This window comes from Dendrobates tinctorius, unplaced genomic scaffold, assembly GCF_039654945.1.
Source record: "Dendrobates tinctorius isolate UK_male_01 unplaced genomic scaffold, ASM3965494v1 ptg000380l, whole genome shotgun sequence".
Lineage (NCBI taxonomy): Eukaryota > Metazoa > Chordata > Amphibia > Anura > Dendrobatidae > Dendrobates > Dendrobates tinctorius.
In genome coordinates, this window is record NW_027362046.1 from 467,815 (window position 1) to 480,252 (window position 12,438).

The following is a 12,438-nucleotide window of genomic DNA, read 5'->3' on the forward strand; positions in this document are numbered from 1 at the left end:
TCTGTAGCAGAATACTATCTTCTCTTGTATTGACGGCTTTACATAGTTTTGTATCATCTGCAAATATCGATATTTTACTGTGTAAACCTACCAGATCGTTGCTAAATATGTTGATTGGAATAGGTCCCAAAACCGACCCCTGCGGTACCCCACTGGTCACAGCAACCCAGTTAGAGAATATACCATTTATAACCACCCTCTGCTTTCTATCACTAAGGCATTCTCATTCTGTGTACCAACCTCTTGTGTGGCACGGTATCAAATGCTTTGGAAAATCAAGATATACCACGTCCAGCCTATAGCTTACCTCTTCATAAAAACTGATTGGTTTGACATTAGCGATTCCTCATAAACCCATGTTGATATGGAGTTAAACAGTTATTCTCATTGAGATAATCCAGAATAACATCCCTCAGAAACCCTTCAAATATTTTACCAACAATAGAGGTTAGACTCACTGGCCTTTAATTTCCAGGTTTACTTTTAGAGCCCTTTTTGAATATTGGTACCACATTTGCTATCCGCCAGTCCTGTGGAAAAACCCCGTCGCTATAGAGTCCTTAAATATAAGAAATAATGGTTTATCTATTACATTACTTAGTTCTCTTAGTACTCGTGGGTGTATGCCATCCGGACCCTATTTTAATCTTATTTAGCCGGTTTCGCACCTCTTCTTGGGTTAGATTAGTGACCCTTAATATAGGGTTTTCTTTGTCTCTTGGCATTTTACCTAGCATTTCATTTTCCACCTTGAATACCGTGGAGAAGAAGGTGTTTAATATATTACCTTTTTCCTCGTCATCTACAACCATTCTTTCCTCACAATTTTTTAATGGGCCTACACTTTCACTTTTGATTTTTTTACTATTGATGTAGTTGATACAGATTGGGATTAGTTTTACTCTCCTTAGCAATGTGCTTCTCTGTTTCCTTTTTGGCAGCTTTAATTAGTTTTTTAGATAAAGTATTTTTCTCCCTATAGTGTTTTAGAGCTTCAACTGTGCCATCCTGCTTTAGTAGTTTAAATGCTTTCTTTTTACTGGTAATTGCCCCTCTTCTTTGTTTAGCCACACTGGGTTTTTCCTATTTCTTGTCCTTTTATTCCCACAAGGTATAAACCGCTTAGGCCTGTTTCACACTTCAGTTTTTTACAATCAGTCACAATCCGCCAGGTTTTGAAAAAAACGGATCCGCAATTTTCTTTTGAGGATCCGTTTTTTTCCCCATTGAATATCATTAGTGGCGGATCCTGACGGATTGCTGTCCGTTGCATCCGTTTTTGTGAGGATCCGCCATAATGTTGCTGTCCGTTTCCATTCTCAAAGATTTCGAAATGGGGCTTGTAACGTTTTTTTTCCCAGCGGATCCTCCAGACACTTATTTAACCCGAAATTCTGTCTAGGTGCCGGACAAAAAAAAAATTCTCTCTCTCTCTCTCTCTCTCTCTCTCTCCCCAGCCAGCGTTTTTCAGGATCCGTCTCAAAACGGATCCTGTGCCATCCGTTCACATCAGTTGAGAACGGATCCGCTTTTCCGCCTTTTTGGCGGATTGTAACTGATGCAAATAACTGAAGTGTGAAAGGCCTTACAGTGCCTATTTAGGATATTCTTAAACATTTCCCATTTATTTTGTGTATTCTTATTTCTGAGGACATTGTCCCAGTCACCAGATTAAGGGCATCTCTAAGCTGGTCAGACTTTGCCTTCCTAAAGTTCAGTGTTTTTGTGACTCCCTGACATGTCCCCCTAGCGAAAGACAAGTGACACTGTACAATATTGTGGTCGCTATTTCCTAGATGCCCAACAACCTGCAGATTTGTTATTCTGTCAGGTCTGTTAGATAGTATTAGGTGTAAAGTGCTTCTCCTCTGGTTGGATTCTGAACCAATTGTGAAAGATAATTATTCTTGGCTATTAGCAGAAAACTGTTGCCTTTATGGGTTTCGCAGGTCTCAGTTTCCCAGTTAATATCCGGGTAAAGTCCCCCATAACAAGGACCTCTTTATGGGTTGCAGCTTCATCTATCTGCCTTAGTAGTAAACTTTCCATGATTTCTGTTATATTTGGGGGTTTGTAACAGACCCCAATGAGAATTTTGTTACTATTTTTCCCTCCATGTATTTCGACCCATATGGACTCGACATCCTCATTCCCTTCGCGAATATCCTCCCTCAAAGTCGACTTTAGACTTTACATAAAGACAAACCCTTCCTCCTCTCCGATTTTTATGAACCTTTCTAAACAGACTGTAACCCTGTAAGGTAACTGCCCGGTCATAGCTTTCATCTAACCATGTCTCGGTTATTCCCACTATGTCATAGTTACTTGTAGATATTTCTACTTCTAGTTCTTCCATCTCCTCCCTGTGGATTGTTTTAGAAATTTTCTTACCTTCCTTCCAAGTATGTTGTCTTGGATCTTTGCCGCACCTCACATCATTCATCAGTATCATTTCTGGCTTCATGTTTGTGTCTAACGTTTTTCTTCCCGTCCCCTCTTCTTCTAGTTTAACGTGAGTGTAGTGAGTCTTCTGGCGAATGTGTGTTTCCCAAGTTTGTTGAGGTGTAGTCCGTCTCTGGTGAGGAGTCCGTCGTACAGGTAATTCACTCCGTGGTCCAGGAATCCGAATCCTTGTTGTCTGCACCATCGTCTTAGCCAGTTCGCATCAAGGATCCTGTTCCATCTGGTGCCATGCCAGTCTACTGGAAGGATAGAAGAAAAAACTACCTGTGCATCCAGTTCCTTTACTTACTTCCCCAACTTTTCAAAGTCCCTGCAGATTGTCGATAGGTCCTTCCTTGCCGTGTCATTGGTGCCAACATTGTGATCAAACTAAAGGAACAAAATAGCGCAATAGGGTCTTATCCGAGTTATATCCAGAAGAAAAAATTAGAATTTACTCACCCTTTTCAGGAGAGGTTCAGGCATGTAGGATCAGTAGTCTGCTTGCTGCACGTCCAAAGGTCAGCTCTGCGACCGCTTAAAGCTTCAGATTATGGAATAAATTCATGGACTTCTGTGCGCTGCCAGATAAATTCACTAATCCAGTTTGTGAGAAAGATTAACCGTTTATTTCCCAATGCGTTTCAAAGTGTATACCACTTCTTCAGGGGATGACATATATGATCAGATAGAACTGTCACAGATTATATACAACCAGGATTCAAAAATTGGCGCCAATGATCACATGTCATCTTTGACATTTGTACTAGATGACGTGATCATTGGCGCCAATTTTTGAATCCTGGTTGTATATAATCTGTGACAGTTCTATCTGATCATATATGTCATCCCCTGAAGAAGAAGTGGTATACACTTTGAAACGCGTTGGGAAATAAACGGTTAATCTTTCTCACAAACTGGATTGGTGAATTTATCTGGCAGCGCACAGAAGTCCATGAATTTATTGGTGCCAACATGTATCAGAAGAAATGGGTGGACGCCCCTGGAACTGATGAGCTTTGGTATCCTATCAGTCACATCCTTGATCTTCGCACCTGGGAGCCAGCATACTTCTCTTGCAGTTATGTTCGGTCTGCAGATGGCTGCCTCTGTGCCTCTCAGTAATGAGTCTCCCACCACTACCACTCTTCTTCGCTGTACTTTTTGTTGTCACTTCTGGGTGTTGCTGTGTGCCCTTTTCTTTGCTTGCTGGTGGTGCCTCATCCTTAGGTGTGCCATCTTCGTCCTCCACAAGGCCTTGGTATCGGATTGTCAGTTGAGTGGTTGGTGATGTCTCTATGGTCTTCTTGCTTCTTTTCGTCACATCCTCCCATTCGTCTGCTTTTGGAGGTTCTCTGACACTTTCTTCACCTTCTGTGACCAGTAGAGATGCTTCTGTTCTGTCTAGGAAGTCTTCATTTTCTTTGAGTTTCAAAGTTGCAATTCTTTTTTCCAGACTGCGCACCTTTTCTTCTAAAAGGGCCACTAGTCTACACTTCTGGCAGGTGAAGTTGGATTCTTCTTCTGGTTGATCTGTGAACATGTAGCACATGTTGCAGTTCACCATGTAGGTTTTCACATCTGCCATGTTGCTCCTAGATCCTGCTGACTTGCTGTGTGCCTTCCTTCTTGTGCAATCTATTGTGTGTAACCTTCTTGTGTAATCTACTCAATCAGCCAAGCTGTCTTGCAATAATGTCCTAGAGGCAAAAATTGGCGATTCTTTCCAAGCAACTGGTCCCGACTGTACCCAACGATCTTCTTGCTTAGGGAGACTCTTCGCTTTTCCCAGAAGGCACCTGGAATATGCAAATTATCTTCCTCAAGCTTCAATCCCTGGTTTGGCGATGCTTTCCAAGCAGCTGGTCCCGACTGTACCCAACAATCTTCTTGCTTAGGAAGACTCTTCGCTTTTCCCAGAAGGCACCTGGAATATGCAAATTATCTTCCTCAAGCTTCCATCCTTGGTTTGGCGATGCTGTCCAAGCAGCTGGTCCCGACTGTACCCATCGATCTTCTTGCTTATGGAGACTTTGCTTTTCCTAGAAGGCACCTGGAATATGCAAATTATCTTCCTCAAGCTTCAATCCCTGCATTCATTCATGTTCAGAATGTGGGAAATGTTTTAAACGGAAAATAGATCTTGATAGCCATCAAAGAACCCACACGGGAGAAGCCATTTTCCTGTTCAGAATGTGCGAAATGTTTCAGCCAGAAATGGAATCTTGATGAACACCAAAGAACTCACACAGGGGAGAAGCCTTTTTCATGTTCAGAATGTGGGAAATGTTTTAACCAGAAAGCGCTTCTTGTTAAACATCAGAGCAGTCACAAAGAGGAGAAGCCTTTTTCATTTTCTTAATATGGGAAATATTTTACTTGGAAATCAGCTGTTAATAAACATCAGAGACGTCACATAGGGGAGAAGCCTTTTTTATGTTCATAATGTTGGAATAGTTTTAACCAAATTTGAATTTTCTTAAATGGGTTGTCTCTTATCATTTGCTGACAAAAGGATAAAACTAAACTTTATTAATTCCAAATGTAAAACTATACCTATAATTCTCCCCCTGAAGGTTAGTCAGTAGGTGACTAATAGAAAAAACATGAACCCCACAGTTCAGTATATAGGGTGAGGTGATGTATACACACCCACTCTTCAAGCCTCTCATTTTTAAGGGTTTCATTGTCCTCACCAAAGGCGACTCATCAGGAGACTTTAATATTGATCTACATTCAAGAGAAACTAGACAAAAAAAAACTAAAATTATGTGTCATGTTATCCGAAACAGAAAACTAGCCACATATTGGCAGATCCCAGACCTCAAACTATATACTTCATAAGTTTATAAGCCACTCCAGTGTTAGGAATAGATAGTATGTGAGAGTGAGTGTCAGCTTGTGAGTGTGAGCGTGTGTCAGCATGTGAGCGTTGGCGTGAGTGTAAGCCAATCACATCGGTGGTTATTGCTTATACCAGCCATTTCCTGTCCAGGTTCATGTTATTGGCGTGACACCTAATAGTGGTGGGGACATACCCCTGATGGCTTATTGGTGTAAACCGAACGACCTGGGGCAAATGCCAATCAGAGGTCACAGGGAGCGAGTATACCCCACATGGGTAATTGTATCTGTGACGCCCCCGGGTGGTGTGTCATGTGCAGGATCCAGGAAACAGCGTTACACGCTATCCCGGGTAACTCCGCCTCCAGGCACCTCCGATTGGATGGAGTCACCGAGGGAGAGTGACCGGAATGATGCTGGATGGACTCGTTGCCATGGAGAGCATTTAGCATCCCCAGTGAAGCAGGAGGTTCAGGATGAATGCCTGTTGGTAAGTCCAAGATGAATAATGCTGCATAGAGCCATCTGGTAGCGATCAATCAGGTAAAGTGATAGTGAGGTGAGTCCGGAAACAAAACAATGCATGTGAAAAGTGCCAAATGTGACATCACCAAGTGACCAGTGAAAGTGCAACTGTGCAACGGATAAGAAAAGAGAATAAAAAGAGATATGGTAAAGATATTGTCATGCCCGCCATGGCTGTTATGCCGCATGACCCCTGGAGCAGTGTGCACGCGCACCGAACTGTCGTGCACGCGCACCGAACTGTCATGCCCGCCATGTCTGGTATGCCGCATGACTCCTGGAGCAGTGTGCACGTGCACCAAACTATCATGCCCGTTATGTCTTATGCTGCAAGATCCCTGGAGCAGCGTGCACACGCACCTCATGACTGTTGTGCTGCAAGATTCCTGGAGCAGTGTGCACGCGCGCCTCATCTCATGGCTGCCTGCCATTGCCAGTGCGCATGTGTGCTTTACCTCGTGGCTGCACGTCGTTGCTGTGTGGCCATCCGTCTCTGCTCTGCCTGCAGCTGTCCTCTGTGATCCTGGAGACCCTGACCATGTGACCTTTCCTATGGTCCAGCACAGTCTGATCCAGCAATCCTCTCTGTTCCTGGAGACTCTGACCATGTGACCTTCTCTATGGTCCAGCACAGTCTGACCCAACTATCCTCTCTATGGTCCTGGAGGACTCTACCATGTGGTCCTCTCTATGGTCTTGGAGGACTCGACCATGTGATCCTCTTTATGATCCTGGAGGATCTGAACCGGAAGTCCTCCCCGGTCCTGACCCGGAAGTGCTATATCAGACCGCCCCTTCCTATGGTCGGGGCCTGAGTATCATGTTGCTTCCCTACATGGCTGCATGGTCTGCTCGGTCGCTCCCTGTATTCTGTGCCCCTGCACTCTGCCCTGTTGTGTGTCTCTGCACACGCTCTGTGCTTGTTCTCTGCCTCTTGTCCCATGCCTTGTCTAGTGTTGTCTTTTGCGTCATGTTTTGTTCTTGCTATGCTTTGCCTTATAGTCCTTCCTATGTTCTCTGCTTTTGCCTGTTTTTTGCCATGTCTTGTCCTTGCTATTCTTGGACATGTAGTACTTCGTATGTTCTCTGCCTTTGCCTGTTTCGCCATGTCTGGCCTTTGCTATTCTGAGCCTTGTAGTACCTCCACGTTCTCTGTCTCTGCCTGGTTTTCCTTACTCTGCCCTATGGTGCTCTCTTGCACATTTCCAGGCTAGTCTCAAGGCTCTGCCTTGACCCGCTCTGGGCTTCGGCCTACGCTCCGCTGCTAGTCCTATACTCTCTCTGACCGGCTCTGTGCTTCTGCCTATGTTCCGCTCCTTGTTCTGTGCCTTGCCTTGCTTCTTGCTTTGCTTTGTTTCTTCGAGTGCCCTTTGCACACGCCTGGCCTTTCTAGCCTCCTGTCTGTGCCTCAGCCGTGCCCGCCTGCTTGTGCATCAGCCGTGCTCGTCAGCCAGTGACAGCTGTGTCGCCTGTTATGCCTCTGCCTGGTTCGCCTCAGTCTTGCCCAGCTGTCTGTGCCTCAGTCCGATCAGCTAGCCAGTGCCTCAGCTATGCTCTCTGTGCTTCCTTGCACCCACGCTGTCTCTGCACTGGGCATTGCGTGCCTTCTTAGCACGCGCAGGCCATAGCCTGCTGATTGGCATACCTCCCCGTGCTACTCTAAAAGTACGCACAGGTCTTGACATGTACCCTATCGTGCCCTCTTGCACGTACAGGCTCTAGCCTGAACCATGTCATGCCCTCTTGCAGGTATAGGCCCTAGCGTGAACCCTGTCATGCCCTCTTGCACGCACAGGCCCTAGCCCGAACCCTGGCATGTCTCCTAGCACGCGCAGTCCCTTGCCTTAGCCTGAACCCTGGCGTGCCTCCTAGCACACGCAGACCCTTGCCTTAGCCTGAACCCTGGCGTGCCCTTCTGCACATGCAGGATCTCAGACTTTGAACCCTGGCGTGTTCCCTACACACGCACCGTGTCTTGTACTTTGAACTTTGTACCTTGGCGTGTCCCCTACACTTGCACCTTGCCCCTGGTGTGCCCCTAGCACACACCCTGCCTGGAACCTTGCCTTGGACCTTGGTGTGTTCCCTAACACGCACCCTGTCTCGACCTCTGTCGTGCCTCCTTGCCTGAACCCTGCTTTGCCTGCCGGATGCCCGGTACCTGCCAGAGAGCGTAAGCCTGACGACAGCGGCCTGATGTCCAGAGATGATGTCCGCAGCCTGATGCCCTGATCCTGTTGATCGTTGCCAGCTGTCTGGAGTCCGATGCCATCGAGCCCTTGCCTGTACCCAGGCGTGCCACCTGGCACGTACCATGCCATGGACCTTGGCGTGCCCATGCACGCACCTTGCTGTGTTTTTCCTGTTATCACGTTTTGCACCTGATGTTACCCTGAGTTCGCCTTAAGATACCTTGAATTCATGTCTTGCCTTGTTTCCTGCACATCCTTTGTCATCAGACACTCTCACTTAGTGTCTACCTGAGCCGGCCGTCTGGTTCCAGCAGTCATGGTGGCTCACCCCCTTGGTCTTGCCCCTGACACTCCCTGTATAGGGGGTGGTTCCTCACAAGGTCAGCTCGCCCTAGGTGCCACGACCCAGAGGGTCCACTCTAAAGAAAACGACTCAGAGTAAGCTGACTTCGTCATAAATATAAAGATAAAAGCAGCTTAAAAAACAGTGATGGATAATAAAATATATGGAAAAGTGTTTGTTGTGAAGTGTATACACTCATAAAAAAGGTTTTCATTAAAATATAGAAATATAAATACGGTAAGTAAATCAGTATTAGGATGTGTAACAAAGAGATATGATAATTTATTAAGAAAATGTAATGAACAATGAATGAAGTAAATAATCGTGAATGAAGTTGTTATTAAAAATATAATTAAATCCCAGAACCTGATATACTCTAGTTCCCGATATATATGGGCTTATACACTGCTCAAAAAAATAAATGGAACACTAAAATACCACATCCTAGATATCTCTGAATGAAATATTCCAGTTGCAAATTTTTATTCATTGCATAGTGGAATGTGTTCAGAACAATAAAACATATCAATTATCAATGTAAATCAAAATGAATATCCCATGGATGTCTGGATTTGGAATGATACTCAAAATCAAAGTGGAAAATAAAATTACAGGCTGATCCAACTTTAGTGGAAATGTATCATGATAAGGAAAAGATGTTCAGTAGTGTGTGTGGCCTCCACGTGCCTGTATGACCTCCATACAATGCCTGGGCATGCTCCTGATGAGGCGGCAGATGGTCTCCTGAGGGATCTCCTCCCAGGCTTGGACTAAAGCATCCTCCAACTCCTGGACAGTCTGTGGTGCAACGTGATGGTGGATGGAGCGAGACATGATGTCCCAGATGCGCTCAATTGGATTCAGGTCTGAGGAACGTGCAGGCCAGTACCTAGCTTCAATGCCTTTATCTTGCAGGAACTGCTGACACACTCCAGCCACATGAGGTCTGGCATTGTGCCACATTAGGAACCCAGGGCCAACCGCACCAGCATATGGTCTCATAAGGGGTCTGAGGTCTCATCTCGGTACCTAATGGCAGTCAGGCTACCTCTGGTGAGCACATGGAGGGCTGTGCAGCTCTCCAAAGAAAAGCCACTCCAAACCATTTCTGACCCACTGCCAAACCGGTCATGCTGAAGGATGTTGCAGGCAGCAGATCGCTCTCCATGGCGTCTCCAGTCTCTGTCACGTCTGTCACATGTGCTCAGTGTGAACCTGCTTTCATCTGTGAAGAGCACAGGGTGCCAGAGGCGAATTTGCCAATCCTGGTGTTCTGTGGCAAATGCCAAGCATCCTGCATGTTGTTGGACTGTGAGCACAACCCCATCTGTGGACGTTGGGCACTCAGACCATCCTCATGGAGTCGATTTCTAACCATTTGTGCAGACACATGCACATTTGTGGCCTGCTGGAGGTCATTTTGCAGGGCTCTGGCAGTGCTCCTCCTGTTCCTCCTTGCACAAAGGCAGAGGTAGCGGTCCTGCAGCTGGGTTGTTGCCCTGCTACGGCCCCCTCCATGTCTCCTGGTATACTGGCCTGTCTCCTGATAGTGCCTCCATCCTCTGGATACTACGCTGACAGACACAGCAAACCTTCTTGCCACAGCTCGCATTGATGTGCCATCCTGGATGAGCTGCACTACCTGAGTAACTTGTGCGGGTTGTAGAGTCCATCTCATGCTTCCATGAGTGTGAAAGCGCAACCAACATTCAAAAGTGACCAAAACATCAGCCAGAAAGCATTGGTACTGAGATGTGATCTGTGGTCCCCACCTGCAGAACCACTCCTTTATTGAGGGTGTCTTGATAATTGCCAATAATTTCCATCTGTTGTCTATTCCATTTGCACAAGAGCATGTGAAATTGATTGTCATCAGTGTTGCTTTCTAAGTGGACAGGTTGATGTCACAGAAGTTTGATTTACTTGGAGTTATATTCTGTTGTTTAATCAGCATAAACCGTGGCAGCATGAGGAAAACAGAACATTCTTACAGCAGACAACAATGAATCTTCATAGTGGAGCTCTGCACCTTTAGGCCTGTGGTCACACAGGCTATGCTTTATCTAGCCATCAGGCTATACAGTCTCTCAGTTAATCTTCCCTGTCTGGGTTACCTTTTAGCTGCTTCACACTTCAGACGTTCATTCCCTCTCCTTGGAACTGTCTGCCATTATACACAGCGAGTGAAAAAGACCAGCTCACCTGTCCTGGCTAATGGTGATGCAAGGAGGCTCGGATTCCGTGTAAACACACGTGAAAACGGTCCAAAAGAAAAAAATATCCAGCTTCGAAACATGCAAAAAATTTATTGAAGGCATAAGAACAGAGATACACGGACAAGCCCCATCATAGCGGAGTAGCAATAGCAACGCGTTTCGAACAATAAGTTCTTTTTCCAAGCTACTTTCAAGTGAACACCATGCTGAATATATACCACCTCCCACCAATCACAGTTTAAACACACATGGTGCATAATAGCAATAAAATCAGTCATACAAAAACAGAAAAATATTAAAAACAAATCAGTATAAAATATACCAATTAAATATAAACGAATATAGATATATAGAGGATTCCAATGTAAAAAATATGCACATCAATTATGGAACATAATTTCCTTTCGTGCATTCAGTCCATTTGGAACGCAGGTTTTCAGCTGGAACATCCAGAAAGCTTCTCTGGTCACTAGACGTCTTTTAAAATCCCCATCTCTTGATGGAACACATACTTTCTCAAATCCGACCGCTTGAAGTGAAGAAATATTCCTTTGATGTTGAGAAATAAAATGTTTAGAGGAAAAGGACATGTCCGATTTAGAACTGCCAAGAGAGATTATATCGGTTATATGCTCTGAAATTCTCACTTTCAGTTTTCTCGTGGTGTTTTAGGTAGAAAACATTTCTCACATTAAGAACATGAAAAAGGTTTATCCCCTGTGTGAATTTTTTGGTGACTAAGAAAGATGATTTGTTCACAAAACATTTCCCACATTCTGAACAGGAAAAAGGCTTCTCCCCTGTGTGAGTTCTTTGGTGCTTAATCAAATTTGATTTCTGGGTAAAACATTTCCCACATTCTGAACAGGAAAAAGGCTTCTCCCCTGTGTGAGTTGTTTGGTGCTTAACCAAATCTGATTTCTTTGTAAAACATTTCCCACATTCTGAACAGGAAAAAAGCTTCTCCCCTGTGTGAGTTCTATGGTGCTTAACACAATCTGATTTATTGCTAAAACATTTCCCACATTCTGTGCAGGAAAAAGGCTTCTCCCCTGTGTGAGTTCTATGGTGCTTAACCAAATCTGATTTCTGGCTAAAACATTTCCCACATTCTGAACATGAATATGGCTTCTCTCCTGTGTGAATTCTCTCATGTGCAACAAGATGTGAATTCTGAGTAAAACATTTCTGACATTCTGAACATGAATATGGCTTCATTGCTGTGTGAATTCTCTCATGTGTAACAAGATGTGAATTCTGAGTAAAACATTTCCCACATTCTGAACAGGAAAATCTATTCTCTGTTATGTCAATTTTTTCATGTTTAAGAAAAGTCTTTTCAAGAAAATTATTTCCATATTCTGAATATGAAAATGGCTCCTTTCCTTTAGAATCAATTATTTTTTTAATGCTTATATCGTGACTTTGATTTTCCTTAGTAGTTGGTAATGAACCAAAAGATGGGACCGGTTTCATAGGATCAGATGACAGATCTTTGCTATGAAGGGATGATGGTATATCTGGAGTAACAGCATTAACTTCAGTTGTATCCTGTGAGAGCTCAAGATCATCAGATTTAAAAATTGAAGATGTCAGCGTTCCCTCTGATCTCCTGGTGCATTCATCTGCTAAAAATAAAACCAATTAATAATTTTGAATAAAATATCCTCAAATTTTATACTTTTGAACATTTCTACTTAAGCTGTCCATAAAAAATACAAGCTTTTTAAGAAATATTGAATTATTCACCAAGACAATGACAGTTCACAGTCTAATCGAAAGCCTCATAGCATGAACCAGTGCATCATGGTGTTCAATGGTTTGCTCATTCTGCCTCCCAAACATGGAACAAAAAGCCAACAAACAATGTTATATA

The 12,438-nt window shown here is 44.2% G+C and overlaps 1 protein-coding gene across 1 annotated transcript in view; it reads right to left on the reverse strand.

The window, feature by feature from the left end:
• Window positions 1-12,401, reverse strand: part of LOC141075910 (uncharacterized) — an 82,334-nt gene extending 69,933 nt beyond the window's left edge. The window contains exons 1-2 of the mRNA XM_073563118.1: window positions 11,167-12,401; window positions 11,075-11,111 (exon numbers count right to left, since the gene is read on the reverse strand). Coding sequence (XP_073419219.1) covers window positions 11,075-11,111; window positions 11,167-12,038 — 909 coding nt within the window. The 5' untranslated portion in view covers window positions 12,039-12,401. The remainder of the gene's footprint in view (window positions 1-11,074; window positions 11,112-11,166) is intronic.
• Window positions 12,402-12,438: the final 37 nt, after the last annotated feature.